The 17,997-nt window shown below is 54.0% G+C and overlaps 1 protein-coding gene across 2 annotated transcripts in view; it reads right to left on the bottom strand.

Moving 5' to 3' along the window:
* Positions 1–17,668, bottom strand: part of KCNJ12 (potassium inwardly rectifying channel subfamily J member 12) — a 77,292-nt gene extending 59,624 nt beyond the window's left edge. The window contains exons 1-3 of one of the 2 annotated variants that reach the window (XM_021068062.2): positions 17,403–17,668; positions 10,825–11,007; positions 9,695–10,548 (exon numbers count right to left, since the gene is read on the bottom strand). In XM_021068062.2, the coding sequence (XP_020923721.1) occupies positions 9,695–9,716 (22 nt within the window). In that variant the 5' untranslated portion in view covers positions 9,717–10,548; positions 10,825–11,007; positions 17,403–17,668. Of the gene's footprint in view, positions 1–6,187; positions 6,326–9,694; positions 10,549–10,824; positions 11,008–17,402 lie in introns of those variants that run through there. The other variant, XR_014821980.1, reaches the window with a different exon arrangement.
* Between the last annotated feature and the right edge of the window lie 329 nt (positions 17,669–17,997).

Here is a 17,997-nt window from a genome sequence, read left to right as displayed (position 1 = left end):
GCAACGGCTGCCCAGGTGCCAGGGTTCAGATCCCACTGCTGCAGGAATAGATGCGGCTGCTGGCAAATGGTTCATCCTCCCCTGCCTCATTTGCAAACGGAGCAAGGGCTTGTGGATCCAGCTCACAGGGGAACCGTAAGGTGGAAAGTATTCATACGTGGGTATGACTCTGTAGGAAGACAGGTCACCCAGAAAAGAAGCCGGCTGCTCATAGTTCTGGGAAGGACGGAGCCTCAGAGGCAGACCATTGCAGTGTGGGCCGCCAAGACATCGGCCAGGGGAAGCAGGAAGGACCCAACCAGGAAACAGAAGCCCCCCGGGTCTCTCAGGCCGAGAGAATTGTGTCTAGGGAACTGGTCCCATGAGTGAGGAAGACTCTGAGAAGGTAAATCGCGCAGAAGGTGAAAAACAGCGGTAAGTATGGGCAGGACACTGCCCACCCCGGGCTGGGGGCATAGAGGGGAGAGATGGGGTGATCAGATCCCAGACAGGGCCACATGGTGGGAGCTAGAGCCACACAAGAGGTGCAGCTCAAGCTGGAGAGGCCCCGAAGACACAGAGAAGGAAAGGCAGAACCGCCCTTCCTACCCTGCAAGGTCCAGCCGCTGTCAAACCCACCAGTAGCCTGAGGGCAAGGGGTGCCAGGGAGGAGGCTTTGTGGCAGCCATGGGTAGGAGCGGTTGGGACTTTCAGCACAGCCTGATCCCCAGGGGCCTGACCCACAACAGAGCTCAAAGATACAGGCTGAGGGAGTTCCCTGGTGGCCTAGTGGTTAAGGATTTGGCAGTGTCACTTATAGTTCAGGCTCCATCCTCGGGCCAGGAACCTCTGCATGCCATGGATGTGGGGAAAAGAAAAAAAAAAAAAAAAAGGTAACAAAAAACCAAGAGCCTACACTATGCTGCCTACAGGAGATCCACTTTAGGGCAAAGGACACACAGGGATTGAAAGTGAAGGGACAGAAAAAGATATTTCATGCAAATGAAAATGACAGCAAAGGGGGGGATACAATACTCATTTCAGATTTTAAAACAAAGGCCAAAAAGAAAGATAAAGAAGGATACTATATAATGATAAAAGGATAACTATAGGAAGAGTATTTTACACTCATCAATACATATGCCCCAATATAGAATCACCCAAATACATACAACAAATACTAATAGACATAAATGCAGAAATTGATGGAAATACAATAACAGAAAGAGACTTAAACATCCCACTCACATCACCGAACGATCTTCTAGACAGAAAACCAATATGGCAACAAAGATCCTAAACCCAATGGAATGTTTAGATGTATCATATTTTTAGGACACTACATCCCCAAAAAATAGAATTTCTTCTCAAGTGCCCATAAAATATTCTCTAGGACTGACCACATACTAACACAAAAAAGTCAACAAACTTACAGGTATAGAAATTATTTCAAGCATCTTCTCTGTCCACAACGGCATGAAACTAGAAATCAACAGTAGGAAGAGAAATGAGAAGAAATAACTACAAAGAGACTCAACAACATGGTTGAGTCTAAAAAACCAAAGGAGAAAAAAGAAGAGGCAGGCTTTTCCGACCCCCACTCCCCTTGGATGATAACACTGTAGCCCACCAGCAGAGCTTCTGTGCCTGTCTGCTTGCATCTCTCACAAGCGTCCTATCCTAATAAATCTATTTTTTGCCTATCAAAAAAAAAAAAAAAAAACCCCAATGGGTCAATGAGGAAATCAGATAGGAAAGAGGAGTTCCCAATGTGGCTCAGTGAGTTATGAACCAGACTAGTATCCATGAGGATGCAGGTTCAATCCCTGGCCTCACTCAGTGGGTTAAGGACCTGGTGTTGCTACAAGTTGCAGCATAGGCTGGCAGCTACAACTCCGATTTGACCCTTAGCCCGGGAACTTCCATACGCCACTGGGGTGGCAGCAAAAGGAAAGAAAGAAGGGGAGGAGGAAGGAAGGAAAGAAAAGAAAAAAAAGAAAGAAAGGAAAATTACAGGCCAATATCTTTGATGAATACAGATGCAAAAATTCTCAACAAAACTCTAGCAAACAAAATCCAACACATAAAAAAGATCAGACACCATGGCCAAGTGGGATTCATCCCAAGTTCACAAGAAAGGTTCAACATATGTGAATCAATCAATATAATACACCATGTAAACAAATGTAAAGGCAAAAATCAAGTGATTATCTCAATAGACGCAGGAAAAGCATTTGACAAAATTCTATATCCATTCATGACAAAAACTCTTACTAAAGTTGGTATAGAGGGAACATATCTCAACGTAATAAAAGCTATTTATGACAAATCCACAGCCAATATAATACTTAACAGAGAAAAACTGAAAGCTTTCCTGCTAAAGTCTGGAACAAGACAAGGATGCCCATTCTCACCCCTTCTATTCAACGTAGTATTGGAAGTCCTAGCCAAAGCAATCAGACAAGAAAAAGAAATAAAAGCTATCCAAATAGGAAGAGAAAAGGCTAAAGTGTCAGTATAAGCAAATGACATGATACTATAGTTAGAAAACCCTAGGACTCCAACAAAAACTATTCAACCTTATAAATTAATTGACCAAAGAAGCAGGATACAAAATTAACAATCAGAAATCAGTTGCATTTTGGAGTTCCTATCATGGCTCAGTGGTTAGCGAATTTGACTAGCATCCATGAGGATGTGGGTTCAATCCCTGGCCCTGCTCAGTGGGTTAAGGATTTAGGATTGTCATGAGCTGTGGTATAGGTTGTAGATATGGCTCAGACCCCACATTGCTGTGGCTCTGACATAGGCCAGCAGCTACGATTCTGACTGGACCCCTAGCTGGGGAACCTCCATGTGCCACAGGTGCAGCCCTAAAAGACAAAAAAATAAAATAAAATAAAATAAAATAAAAAAAGAGGAGTTCCCATTGTGACTCAGTGGAAATGAATCCTTCTAGGAACCATGAGGTTGCAGGTTCCATCCCTAGCCTCGCTCAGTGGGTTAAGGATCTGGCATTGCCGTGAGCTGTGGTGTAGGTCACAGATATGGCTTGGATTTGGCTTTGCTGTGGCTGGCAGCTGTAGCTCCAATTAGACCCCTAGCCTGGGAACCTCCATATGCCATGGATGCAGCCCTAAAAAGCAAAGAAAAAAGAAAGAAAGAAAGAAAGAGAGAGAGAGAGAGAGAGAGAGAGAGAGAGAGAGAAAGAAAGAAAGAAAGAAGAAAAGAGCTGCATTTCTGTACATTATAAATGAAATACTGGAAAAGGAATGTCAAGAAAAATGCCTTTTAAAATCACTCCAAAAATTTAAATACCATAAGAATAAACCTGACCAAGGAGATGAGAAAGACTTATAAGTTGAGAACTATAAAACATTAGTAAAGGAAATTAGAGAGAATTCAAAGAAATGGAAAGATCCCATGTTCCTGATTGGAAGAATTAATATTGTTAAAATAGCCATACTACCGAAAGCAATCTACAGATTTAAAGTGATCCCTATCAAATTACCCATGACATTTTTCACAGAACTACAACAAACAATCCAAAAATTTATACGGAAACCATAAAAGACACAGACTTGCCAAAGGAATCCTGAGCAACAAAAACCATGCAGGAGGCATAACCTCCCAGACTTCAGACAATATTACAAAGCTACAGTAATCAAAACAGTATGGTATTGGTGCGGAAACAAAAATATAGATCAATGGAACAGAAGAGAGTGCTCAGAAATAAACCCAGATACCTACGGTCAATTCGTCTTCAACAAAGGAGGCAAGACTATAAAATGGGAAAAAGACAGTCTCTTCAGAAAGTGGTGCTGGGAAAATTGGACAGCTGCATGAAGTGAAATTAGAACATATCAAGAACAAAAATAACCTCAAACTGGCTGAAATACTTAAACATAAGGAGTTCCTGTCATGGCTCAGTGGTTAACAAATCGACTAGCATCCACGAGGATGGGGGTTTGATCAGGGGTTAAGGATCTGTGGTGCCACGAGCCGTGGTGTAGATCACAGACACAGCTCGGATCCTGTGTTGCTGTGGCTTTTGCGTAGGCCAGCAGCTACAACTCTGATTTGACCCCTAGCCTGGGAACCTCCATATGCCACCAGTGTGGCCCTAAAAAGACCAAAGACAAAAAACAAACAAACAAAAAAAACAAAACAAAACAAAACAAAAACGCTTAAACATAAGACTAGAAGAGAACATAGGCAAAACATTCTCTGAAATTAGCCATACAAGTATCTTCTTAGGTCAGTCTCCCAAGGCAATAGAAATAAAAACAAAAATAAACAAATGGGACCTAATCAAACTTATAAGCTTTGGCACAGCAAGGGAAACCATAACAAAAACAACAAAAAAGACAATCCATGGGTGGGAGAAAACAGCTGCAAACAATGTCATCAACAAGGAAGGGCTTAACTTCCAAAATGTACAAACAACTCAAAAGACTCAACAACAAAATACAAACAACCGGAGTTCCTGTCGTGGTGCAATGGTTAACGAATCTGACTAGGAACCATGAGGTTGCAGGTTCGATCCCTGGCCTTGCTCAGGAGGTTAAGGATCTGGCATTGCCGTGAGTTGTGGTCGTGGACACAGACGCGGCTTGGATCTCATGTTGCTGTGGCTCTGGCATAGGCCAGCAGCTACAGCTCCGATTAGACCCCTAACTTGGGAACCTCCACATGCCAGGGGAAGCAGCCCTAGAAAAGGCAAATAGGCAAAAAACTAACAACCCAATCGAAAAACAGGCAAAAGACCTAAACAGACATCTCTCTAAAGAAGACATATGGATGCCAGCAGGCACATGAAAAAATACGCAGCGTCACTGATTATTAGAGAAATGAACATCAAAACTACAATGAGATACCACTTCACACAAGTCAGAATGGCCATCATTAACAAATATCCAAATAACAACTGCTGGAGGGGGTGTGGAAAAAACGGAACCCTCCTGCACGGTTGGTGGGAATGTAAATTGGTACAACCACTACAAAAAACAGTATGGCGGTACCTCCGAAAACTAAACATAGAACTACCATATAATCAAGCAATTCCACTTCCGGGCATACATCTGGACAAAACTTTCACTGTAAAACACACGTGCACCCCTATGTTCGGTGCAGCACTATTCACAACAGCCAAGGTATGGAAGCAACCTAAATGTCCATCAACTATGAATGGATTAAGAAGATATGGTACATATACACAATGGAATACTACTCAGTCATAAAAAAGAATAAAACAATGCCATTTACAGCAACATGGATGCAGCTAGAGACTCTCATACAAAGTGAACTAGGTCAGAAAGAGAAAGGCAAATACCGTATGATATCACTTACATGTGGGATCTAAGCTACGGCACCAATGAACCCATCTGCAGAGCAGAAACAGACTCACAGACATGGAAAATAGACTTGTGGTTGCCAAGAGCAAGGGTGGAGAAAGTGGGATGGGCAGGAGTTTGAGGTCAGTGGATGCAAACTGTTACGTTTAGAATGGATAAGCCACGAGGGCCCACCATGCAGCACAGGGAATCACGTCCAATCTCTTGGGACAGAACATCACAGAAAATAGCAGGAGAAAAAAATGTATATGTATTTGACGGGCTCACTATGGCGTACAGGAGAAGCAGACACACAATTGTAAACCAACTATAATAAGAAACTGTAGATAAATACATAGAAGGAAATCTGAGGAACCTTGGGCTTGGTGGGGAATTTTAACACAAAACTCCAAGAGCTTATCCACAAAAAAAATAAATAAATGAAACTTTGCACGCAGACTTTACAAATGTAAGAGTTTAAACTCTATAAACGATCTTACTCAGAAGCCAAAAGACAAGCCACAAATTGAAAGAAAAATATTGGCAAAATACACATCTGATAAAAGATTTGTACTCAAGGAGTTCCCATCGTGGCGCAGTGGTTAACGAATCCGACTAGGAACCATGAGGTTGCGGGTTCAATCCCTGCCCTTGCTCAGTGGGTTAACGATCCAGCGTTGCCGTGAGCTGTGGTGTAGGTTGCAGACGCAGCTCGGATCCCGCGTTGCTGTGGCTCTGGCGTAGGCCGGTGGCTATAGCTCCGATTCAACCCCTAGCCTGGGAACCTCCATATGCCGCGGGAGCGGCCCAAGAAATAGCAACAACAACAACAACAAAAGACAAAAAAGACAAACCCAACTAGGATCCATGAGTTTGGGGGTTCAATCCCTGGCCTCGCTCAGTGGGTTAAGGATCCAGCACTGCCGTGAGCTGTGGTGTAGGTCGCAGATGCGGTTTAGATCCTGCGTGGCTGTGGCTGTGGTGTAGGCCTGCCATATGCCATGGGTGTGGCCCTAAAAAGACCAAAAAAAAAGGTAAATAAATAAAAAACCCTAATGAGATCTGTCTGAAGACTGGGCTGAATGTGCCTACAGGCTGGACCAGGCTGCACGCTCTGTCTGTTCCAGGGCAGTCCCCCCAGCGAGCCCACCTCAGGGCCTTTGCACCTGTGGCCCTGCCTGGAAAGCTCTCCCTCCAGATGGCGCACTGTGTCCAGGTGGCCACTTACGGGCCTTCTTCTGAGAGGCCTTCCCCAGCCTTTGCCCTCCCGTTTCCCAGTGTTATCTGCCCCCCAGCGCCCGTCTCCGCCTGGGACTTCATCACGTCTGCCCCCACCCCCCGCCCCGGTCCCAGGAACACGAGCTCCAAGGCTACCAAGGGGGCCACGCCCCAGCAACCCTCCCCGAGATCCTAAGGTGCCCACGGAGGCCTCAGCATCACCACCTGCACATGAGGGGGTGGTATGTACCCCCGGGGGTCTCAGGGGCACCAGGCCAGACAGACTCCCTAGTCAGGGCGATGTTTACAGGAGGGGGGGGGCCTACAAACTGAGTGGAGCCCAGGCCTCTGGGAGAGGAAAGTCACCCCCCCCCGCCCCCCGCCACGGTCCCAATCAGGCTGGAGCGGCAGGGAGGGGCCCGAGCTCCTTCGCCGGCCCTTGGGGTCTCGGGGGGGAGAAGCCCCCCTCCTTTTGGAAAAGGAGGGGACAGCAAAGGCCCCCCTACAAGCACCCCCCAGGAGCCTGCCCAGGAGAGTCACTTGCACCCTGGGTTCTGAGCGGCCAGGGTGGGGACCCCCGTGCGTCCTGGCCCATCCAAGCCGGGACACTTCTTGGACGCCTCTGAGGAGGATGAAAAATTCATGTGAGGCTGGCGTTCCTGCTGCAGAAGCCACCCGAGCCCGTTCGCGGGAAGCGTCACATCCTGGCCCAGATTTTCGAGGAAAGTCGATGCCCGAGAAGATGGGCCGTGAGTGTCTCGCGGCTTTTGGCCTCCGGGGCCGAGTCCCCGTGACAGGCCGTGACCGTGCGGAGCCAGGGCCGGTGGCCCCGGGACCTGGGTGGATGAACGGATTCACAAAGGCGGACTGTCCACACCGTGGAGTGCGCGGCACCGCAAAGAAGGGAGCTCTGGCCCGGCTGCAGCCTGCGTAAACCTGGGGTCACTGAGCAAAATACCCAGATGCAAAGGACAAAGACACGGATCCCACTGACACCCACGAGCGTCTGGACCAAAGGCAGCCTGGAGGGTGGGGGGCTGGGGGGAGGGGTGCCAGCTACGGGTGCAGGGTGCTCCTCCTGGGGGGTGAAGATGCTTGGGAGCTGGAGAGGGGGCAGTTGGCGCCACACAGCACGTGCTCAACGCCACGGAACTGTACTCCTTCAAGGGGTAACTTGATGTACCTAACTTTGACCTCAGAAAGAAGGGGGCAGCCACCAGGTCCCCAGCAGGGCCACGGCAGAAACAGCAGGTGACCCCGATGCGAGGGCCTCCTGTGTGAGCTGTGTGCCTTAGGGCAGGCCCCTGCCCTCTCTGGGCCCGTCTCTCCACCCCGGAGGGAGGAGCAAGTGCCAGCTCTAGAGCCACAGTGAGGACCCGGGAGGGTTCGTGGGCGCATCTGGGGCAGGCCAGCTGCCACAGCTGCCACCCTCGCCCTGCTTCCTGTGAAAACCTGCAGCCACCACCAGCAAGGGCCACAGCCTCTGAGCCTGGCTGAGTCTGGGGCCATGGCCACCCCACGAAGCCGCAGTGGCCGTCCTGTTGTGTCCCTGGCCAGCTGGCGTCTCCTCCCTGGGCCTTGCGGGGAAGGGCCTGGACACTAGCCATATACAGAGATGCTAGTCCCACACGCTTTCTGTTCTGGGACCCTCAGGGGAAGGTCAGACACCAACCTGACGGAGCTGGGGGGTTGCACTGGGTCAGCAGCAGGAGGTAGCACCAGGCAGGGTTCAAATCCCAGGTCCCCTGCTGCCCGGGCCTCCACCCTTGGGGCCCTCGCTGCCTCAGTCAGCCTCCCTGCCTCCTTCTCCCAGTCCATAAACGTGGATAGATACAGCAGCTGCTCTGCAGGGTGTAGCCAGGCGCAAATGGGTCCTGACCCAGGGGGCGGCCTCCACAGGCGTAGGGGTACGTCTAAGCCTTGCAACAGCCCTTCTTCAGCTGGAGAGGCGGGCATCTGGCTCAAACGTGGAAGCGGCCACAGGCCACGCTGCTCCACCCCAGGCAGCCTGGTTGTGCTGAGCCCAGGTCCCCCCAAGAGTGGAGACGCAGGAGCCCTGGTGGGGGGGGGGGCAGGGGAGGGGCCGACCCACGAACGCACCCGCGCACTCACACCTGTGCACACGCAGGAGGAACCATCCAGAGAGGGCAGCAGTGTGGCCTGAGCCGGGCGGATGCAGCCCTACCAACCACGCTTTATAAATTTTGCATCATCTCGGCTGGGAATAGCTTCCTCCCCAGCAAGACGGACAGTTCAAAGGGAAAGGAAGGGCCTGCGGCGGGTGGGGGCGGGGGAGGCCAGACAGGCCCCTAACCCCCCTCGGGTCTGGAGACAAAGGGGCCAGAGGGCAGGACGGGGCCAGGCTTCCAAGACCAGTGCCAGGAGGACACAGCAGGGCAGCTGGCGGGCTCGCAGAGACCCCCCTCCCCACCCCCATGGGGCTTATGAGGCCATTTCTCAGACGGGTACACTGAGGCCTGGGGAGGTCACCTCCATGAGAGGTCACACCTGCTGGCCTGGGCCTGAGGTGATGGCATCCAGTGCCTAAGCTACCCTACAGAGAGGGATGAATAGACCCAGCGAGGGGGCCGGTCGGCGGGGGCGGGGGGTGCAGCCCAGGGAGTAGGGCTTTGGGGTTGTGGGGGGCAACTTCCACCAGCCGCTTCACGGCTGGGAGGCCTTGGGCAAGACGCAAAAGCTCTCTGTGCCAGTGTCGCCGGTAATAAACGTGTCATCATGACGGACCCAGCCGCAGAGACGACTCAGCGCTGCAGCTCATCAGCCACGGAAGGCGCCCCGGGCAGGGCCGCGCTGGGGTGTGCAGGGCACTGAGACGGAGCCTGCACAACCTGACTCGTGTGCCTATCACCTCCAACAACATGCCGGGCCCTGCGCCATACACGGTCCCTGCTGGGCAGCCGCGTCGCCCCTAGGGTGTCACCCCGAAGTGCGACACAGCACAGTCCCGGCCGGCCCGCGCTCCCTCCCTCGCCCCCGTTCAGTGGCCCCGGGCCATCTCATGACCCTGCACTCAGGTGAGCGGGTTTATAAACCGAGGCAGGTGCCACCCACCGTGACGGGTCTCCGTGGGAGCTGACACGCCCTGCACCGTGTCCGCCTCACCGCGACCCCGCGCCCCTGGAGGCCCGGAGGCCCTCACTCACCTGTCTCCACTCGGCTCCTCATCCCGAGGCAGATGCCACGCTGTCTGCTGGGGGAACAGTCCCGGGGAAAGACGGCACTTGCCTCCTCCTCGACCTCGACCAAGGCGCCACAGCCATCCCGGCTCCTCCTCAGCCACAGGGGGACCAGCGCGAGAGCCGCCTTCTTCCTGGGGGCCTCTGCTTCCTCAGCATCGATGGGTGTCAGGCGAGAGCTCGAGATCCAGGGGTCCCATCCCAGCCCCCAGCCTGGCCAGGCAGCCGAGTCCCGCCTCCTCTCTCCTCTGTGGACCGGCGGGCAACAGCTTCGGTTCCAGGCCCAAGAGCGGCACAGCGTGTGACGCCCTTAGCACAGCACCTGCGCTTCGCACGAGCCCAGGTGATGAGAGTAAAGGGTCCCTCCGAGCCCGCGGCTCTGGGGCACAAGCAGGACCTCATCCTGGGCGCCCACTCCGCCTGTGTCTCTCCTCGTCTGCAGAGTAGGCCTAAGGGTGCCCAGCCAGGGGTGTTGTCGCGCAGCCGTCCGGGGCCTTCAGCTCTCAGTGACCTGTCCCTTTTCGCCCTCCCAGCGCGGCTGCCAGCAAGCACAGCAGGAAGTTGGGGCGGGGGCTGGGGGGCTCGTCCAGCAGCAAAGCCAGAGCAAGGGGGACTGGGGCCCCGGGATCCACCTCCCTTCCTGAGTCCAGACTCCCGCTCCCCAGGCGCCCGCACGCAAGGTCGACAGCTCAGCCACGGAATCACGGGGCTCAAAGCCGGTTGGTCCAGGACGGGAGCACAAAGCCAGGCCCACCTCAGACTAAGTGACTTCAGCTGCCTGGGCCTCAGCTAGTAACACAGAGCCAAGCTCATACCAGCACCTGTGGTGAATAATCGCAAAATTAGTGTCTAAAGCCCATTAGAGTTGACTCTCACACCCTACCGCTGGGACCCCATTTCTGTGTTGGGTCAACCTTCCCTCGGCTTCTAGCACCTTGGCTGGCCCCCCATCTACTGTGTCTGCCTCTCCCATCAAACCAGAGGCTTCTGGAGAGCAGAAACAGCGTCTGACTTCCCTCTGTAGCCCCAGCAACACTCGGCATAAGGGCCGGGAGCTCAGAACACGTTTGTTGATTGAATGCACGATAGCTTTTCACCTCACGTAAATTGAAAATAGGGCCACAAATTCTTTGCAGCATCCTCCGTCAGGAGATGGAGTCTGTCTCCCACGGCTTTGAATCACGGGCTTTGCAGCACTCACAGGGCAGGCAGAGGTGAGGCCTGGACAAGACTTGGCCTCTGAAGGGCTTGCAGGTTTCCGCCTCTGCATCGGGAGGCTGCTGGGAAGTGAGGCCCAACCATCCCAGCAGAGTTTGCCGGCAGGGCGCAAGCCCCATGGAAAACAGCCGAGCCCATCCCCAAATCACCGAATCACCAACCCGAAGGTGGTGAGCGAGGAAGAGCCCTGCTGTTCAGGGATGTTTGTTGCGACGCGGTAGCTGCCTGAGCCACACGGTGACCCCACCTCACAGAGCTGAGGTTTCAAGGGGCCAAAACTCCGGGCCACACCTCCGCCTGCAAAGGGCCCTCCTGCCCCCTGGCCCAACCCGAGGAAGTCAGAGGCTGCAGCCACGGGAAGTGAGGGGTGCGTGCGGGTGGAAGGCCGTTCCTCCAGGCAGGTGTGCTGTTGCAGATAAAGCTCACACCCACCGGGGCTTCTCACCGCTCCCGATGCTCTGCGGCTGGCACTTCACCATCGATGGGCCCCAGCAGACAGAGCGGCAGGACCTGGGTCAGCCTCCTCCCCACTCAGTCTGGGGCCTCGAGGAGGGTCTTCTCCAACGTCCAGGGTTGGCCGTGGCCTGCGTGGCGGCCAAGGGGAGGCGGCGGACCTCAGAGCCCACCTCACTTCCTGCTGGCGGGCCCCGCCTTCCGTGCACCTGCAGCCCCAACTACTATGGGCTGCTTGGCGCTCTCTGCACCTGCCACACCTTTGCAACTGCTGTTCCCTCTGCCCGGCGCCCCCTTCCTCTTTCCTTGCTAGACGGTGGCCAGCTCGTATGCAATCCTCAACGCCCGGCCACATTCATCTCCTTCTGGCCCCTGCTCACCGCCTCCTGATTCAAGGCAGGACCCATCCCTCTGTGCCACCCCCACCCCAGGCCCTGAGCGGAAACAGTCGGTTCGGCACTCTCTCTCCTGCCAGCGTGGGACCCTCTGGAGGGCAGGAACCATGCTCCGCACACCCCACCCTCCAGCCCCACACGGCGGGTCCAGCAGAGACTTGAGCGCGTGTGGATGTGCCGTGACCTGAGTTAAAGCACGTCGGAAGAAATTCAACTCAGGCACTGTCTCTGACTACACGCCTCCAGGAAAACCCACTTCCCAGGCACCGTGTCCCTTCACACCGATTCACCCGGTTGCTGTTCTGAGTCGCTGGGTGAGGCCCAGGGGGCTGGGGGTGTATAAGACTTAGGGACCGTGGGCCCCACCCCAGGCTGCAAATCTCTCTGTGGAGATCTCTGGAGTGGGTTTTTTTTTGTTTTGGTTTTTTTTTTTTGGCCTTTTATCTTTTTAGGGCTGCTCCTGTATCACATGGAGGTTCCCAGACTAGGGGTCTAATCAGAGGTGTAGCCACTGGCCTACGCCACAGCCACAGCAATGCTGGATCTGAGCCGCGTCTTTGACCTACACCACAGCTCACGGCAACGCCGGATCCTTAACCCACTGAGCAAGGCCAGGGATCGAACCCGCAACCTCATGGTTCCTAGTCGGGTTCGTTTCCACTGTGCCACGACGGGAACTCCTGGAGTTTGTGTTTTAACAAGCCTTGACCCCTCGGCCTGAGCCCATGACTCCTACCCAGGGCCAGAGCTGGGAGTGGCTGGGCGGGGCAGTTTAAACTGGATTCCAGGGCAGCCGGGGACCAGCCACGCAGACAGTGCTCAGCGAGGGTTCAGACGCAGGGCTGCACTTGCCTCCAAATTGGCCGCCCGGTTCAGCGCAGGGCCGGTGGAGGCATAAATGAGTGCGTGAACCAATGAACGAGCAGCCAGACTCAGAACCTCCTGACACCGCCGCAGGCATAGAGGTCTCCACGGAGCAGAAGCAGGATGAGAAGGTAGGGCTGGGCCTCGGCAGAGGGTGGGAGCCGCGGGCCCGAGGAGCCTGGAGTCAGGAATGAGAACAGCGCGGCTGAGAAGGGCCCTGGAGCCAGCCTCGCCTGCAGGGCTCGCGCAGCCGCTGTGGAGGGTCCGGCAGATGCCCAGAACAGACCTGGCTGCACGGAGGCTGGCGGTTTGCAGCATCCGTCTTAGGCCACGGCTGGGCTCATGTTCCCCCACGAGGCAGAGCTGTGGCCCCACTGCGCACATGAGGACACTGAGGCACCGGGAGGCGAAGCAGCCCAAGGTCCCACTGCGGCCAGAGGTGGAGCTGGGACCAGAGCTCCGTCCTCCCGCCAGAGCCCAGGTGCTCCCCGGGCGCCCCCAGACCACAGGGCACTGGAGTCTGGTGGTCCCTCCACCACAGTGTGACCTTGGCCATGTCACCACCTCTGCGTCAGAGCCCCCACCTCTCCGGAGTCCTGGCCAGGCAGACACCCCTGCCCACCCCTGGCCACCCACCCTCCCCACGGCACAGACCCAGGCTGCCCTCTCTGCTCACAGCGCACGGCTAAAAATACACGCAAACCGCGTTTCTATTGACTTTCCCTGACTTATGGGCTGGGCCCTGTGGCCGCTCCCAGCTCTGTCTCCAGAGGCCTCAGCAGAGAACTGCGGGCTCTGGGGGAGCCCGGCCTGGCCAGGCACCGCCCCCCAACCCCAGCATCATTCCAGGCGCAGGGGTGACCGCTCCCACGGGGCCCCTCGCAGCCTGTGGGGCGATGGGGGCTGAGGGCGGCTCAGCAGAGGACAAAGGGCACGCGGACCGCGCTGCTGCGTCAGCGCCTCCGTCTCCAGACCCCGCTCGAAACACAGCGGAGGCTGGAAATCCGAGTCCTTGGAGACACTGCGTTCCAAGGCCTCGGTGTAGGGCCGCCTCCTCCCAGCCCCCCCCCCGCCCCGTCACGCACCCCTGATCCTGCCCAGGTTTGGGCACCATCCCGGGCAGACCTTTTGCTAACGCGCTCAGCAGCGTCTGCCCTCGCCTTGGATACTGAACCCAGACCCCATCCAAGCTGTGCTCTCCATTCCGCAGCCTCCAGCCACAAGCAGCTATTTAAATTTAAGTTAATTAAAGCTAAATTTAGTAAAGATGCAGTTCCCCAGTCTCACTAGCTCCACACGGCTCAAGTGCTCACAGACTGAGTGGCTGGTGGCTATCACGCTGGGCAGCACAGACCCAGACCAGCTCCGTCATCACGGAAAGCTCTCAGCTCCAGAGGATGCGCCCCGAGTGGTCTAAGCAGCCACAGAATCCCACTCCCCACTGCCGGTGGTTGGTCTGCGGTTGTCACGTGACCTCCACCGAACAGGGCGACATCAGGGAAGCCTGAGAAAGATGACCCTCCTGGTACAAAGGGGCAGACATGGGAGGGGCAGACATGGAACACACTGGTCCCCCCTTGCCTCCAGCCTTCGCAGGCTGAAGCGAAAGGGTGTGAAGGCTGGCGCTGAGGCAGCCTTCTTGCGGCTATAAGGCAATAAGCCCAAGAACAAAGCCAACACACTACAGGGGGCAAGACAGAAGAATGGAGGGAGATTGGGACTCCACTGAGCCGTGGGTCTAGCTGCCTCTGAACTTTTCTGTCTTTCTTTCTTTTTGCTTTTTAGGGCCTCACCCGAGGCACATGGAGGTTCCCAGGCTAGGGGTGGAATTGGAGCTACAGCTGCCAGCCTCCACCACAGCCACAGCAACTTGGGATCTGAGCCGCGTCTGTGACCTACACTACAGCTCACGGCAACACTGGATTCTTAACCCACTGAGGGAGGCCAGGGATTGAACCTGCAACCTCATGGTTCCTGGTCGGATTTGTTTCTGCTGTACCAAGACATGAACTCCTGAACTTTTCTTTACATGAGATAATTCAGTGTGGGGTTTTTTTTGTTTGGTTAGGTTTTATTTTATTTATTTATTTATTTATTTATTTTGCTTTTTCGGGCCACATCTGAGGCACATGGAGGTTCCCAGTCTAGGGGTCCAATCAAAGCTACAGCTGCTGGCCACAACCAGAGCCGCAGCAACGCAGGATCCGAGCCCCGTCTGCGACCTACACCGCAGCTCATGGCAATACCCGGATCCTTAAGCCACTGAGCGAGGCCAGGGATCGAACCCGTATCCTCATGGATCCTGGTCGGGTTGGTTACCTGCTGAGCCGCTAAGGGAACTCCGGTTCAGTGTGTTTATTATTCAAGCCACCATAGCTGGGGATTTCTGCTCTCCCTGATACGCGAGGAACATGTGCATTCAATCCAGGCCTCTGAGGGACTTGTTTCCTCTTCTCTCTCTCTCCAAACCCCGACCATGTTTTAGGGCCACCTTCTCCTAACATCCCCCACTTCCTCCTGTAACCCCAGCTGGTCCCTGACCCCAGCACATGGCACCGGTCACTGGCAGAGCGACGACAGGCTCGATACCATGCTCATGGCAATGTACCCCCAGGCCCTGCAAAAGCGCCTGGCCCCCAGCAGGGACTCAGTCGATGTTCCCTGATGAGCAAAAGAATGCAGGCTGTATTTCGGCGTCTCTGCCACGCCCTACACGTGGCGAAAAGCTGCACTAAAGCTCGGCCCGAGAGAGTGAGTTTCTGCCAGTTCTCAGAAGCAGAGGGTCCAAGGAGGGCTTCTGTCTCTCCCTCGCCTGATCCCCAACACGTCCCAGCAAATGAGCGAGGCAGACGCAGAGGCAGAGAGCTGACATCTTTATTCATGTCTTGAAAAGTCTACGTGGACGGACTTCCCGTCGTGGCGCAGCGGAAACGAATCCGACTAGGAACCATGAGGCCGCGAGTTCCGTCCCTGGCCTCCTCCGCAGGCTGAGGATCTGCTGTGGCTGTGGCTGTGGCTGTGGCCGGCAGCGGGAGCTCCGATTTGACCTCTAGCCTGGGAACCTCCACATGCCGCAGGTGCAGCCCTAAAAAGCAAAAAAAAAAAAAAAAATGGAAGCAATTTTTGACACAGGCTACGACGAGGGTGAATCTTGAGAACAAACACTAAGTGAAGTTAAGCCCGTCGCAAAAACACAATACTGTATGATTCTGCTCTCACGAAGCACGTAGAGGAGTCAAATTCAGAGAAAGTAGAAGGGCAGCCGCCTGGCCTGGGGGGAAGGGGGGGGGATGGGGTCCTGGCTCTGCACCCCTGACGGGGCTGGCGTGGCTGCACGACACTGTGAATCACTTACCAGTAATGAAAGCAACTTAAAAATGGTCAAGGTAGGCATGAAATGCGCGTGGAAACATGGCTCAGATCGTGTGTATTTTACCACCACTGAGAGAGAACTCTGAAAGGGTAGGTGGCACATACACATACAGCTGCGCATACAAAAGGACAGGGTCCCACTTAAGCCAGCATCGCAGGACGAGCCCCGTGGGCCCTCGAGCATCTGACGAAATGGAGCGTCACCGTCCCTTGGAGGCCCTGAGCGTCCCTGCCTGATTTCGTCCGCCCCGAGAAGCCACCCCTGGGACGCGGTGTTGGCCGTGTCCTCACTGTCCTTGGCAGCTTTGCCGGGCGTGATCTTAGAGGATCTATAGAACAGGCCTGTTCAGGTTTAACTCCACATAAATGAAATAAAGCGAATGCCGAGCCTCCTCTGTGGCTTCTTTTCCTCTGGGTTATTTTGGGCACTTTTATTACTATTATTTGCTAACCTGCCACGCGCGTCCTAGACTCTTTGTTAAGTGATTTCTCAGTTAAAAATAAATATATAAAGTGCTAAATGTAAAGACTGAAGCTCTTTAAGAAAATAAAGAGATCTAGGCGACTATTTTTATAATCGTTAGATGAGGAAGGATTTCCAAACATAACAGCAAAGACGGAAGTCACAGCTGAATCCACTGACAGACTAGATGCCAAAACAGTTTAAAACGACTCCGGATTAAAAAAAAAAAATGCCGTAAGCAGGAGTTCCAGCTGTGGTTCAGAGGGTTCAGAACCCAACATAGTGTCCGAGAGGACACAGGTTCAATCCCCGGCCTCGCTCAGTGGTCAAGAATCTGGCGTTGCCACGAGCGGCAATGTAGGTCACAGATGCAGCTCAGATCTGGCGTCGCTGTGGCTGTGGTGTGGGCCGGCAGCTGTAGCTCCAACTCCACCCCTAGCCTGGGAACCTCCATATGCCTCGGGTGTGGCCCTAAAAGGACAAAAAAAAAAAAAAAAAGAAAAAAGAAAAAAAAAGGTTCTAGACTGAGAGATGGCTGATGGGGACACAAAATTGCACAGTCACTTTGAAATACAGGTTGGCAGTCTCTTCGAGTGTCAAAATTCACGTGCCACATAACCCAGCAATTCTTTTTTTTAAATTATTTTTTTTATTTTTCAATCCCTGGCCTCGCTCTGTGGGTTAAGGATCCAGCCACAGCTCCAATTTGACACTTAGCCTGGGAGCCTCCATATGCCACAGGGGTGGCCCTAAAAAGCAAAAAATAAAAAAAATTAAAAACTTTCCTGAAATGTATAAAGATTTGAGACAACATTGGGTGTCTAGAAAAACGGATCCAGAACATTCACCAGGGAGACGTAGTCCATGGCTACCTTTGGAATTCAGGCAGAAAAAAGATGAAGCCACTTACCAGGAAAATCGGGTTGTCATGAGCACTCGCTGCCAGAAGCCACAGAAGGCGCATCAGACACTCAGGCCGCGGTGACGGGGGGACGGCAGGTCCAGCCGAACTGACTCGCACGTGTGAAGGTCCCAAACTAACTGTTGTCAACAAGCAGGAGCTGGGGGGCCGTCACCCCGACAGGTGACGTCCTGAGCAGTTGACCCGGCAACGAGCCTCAAACCACCACGACAGCCAGAGAAGCATGACCCGAGGGTCTGGTAGGAGTTTTAAACCTGCAGAACACAGGGGAACTTGTGCGGTTAAGGCCAAAGGATGGTCCCACCAGATACAACGGTGGAGGGAAAGTGGGGGGAGCATCCAAAGATCAGGATGAGCTCAGCGACAGCCTTGCAGTTGATGTCTGAGAGCCCAAGGACCGTGACGCGAATCAGAGGCTGTGGGAAGAGCTCTAGAGCAGGTCCCGGGGTTGCTCATTACAGGGAAGACAGACGAAAAGCGGGGGGGCCGATCGGACCATGGACAGACATTAACGTAAAACCAGCAGCTGGAAGAAAAACAGGGACTTTTCTCAAGCCCCAAAAAGACGTCGAGAGGGAGAGAA

Source organism: Sus scrofa, chromosome 12, assembly GCF_054392235.1.
Source record: "Sus scrofa isolate SSC_HxYL_T2T_F1_AM1 chromosome 12, Sscrofa_HxYL_maternal_Yorkshire_Landrace_v2.0, whole genome shotgun sequence".
Taxonomy (NCBI): domain Eukaryota; kingdom Metazoa; phylum Chordata; class Mammalia; order Artiodactyla; family Suidae; genus Sus; species Sus scrofa.
This window is presented reverse-complemented; position numbering and strand designations above follow the sequence as displayed.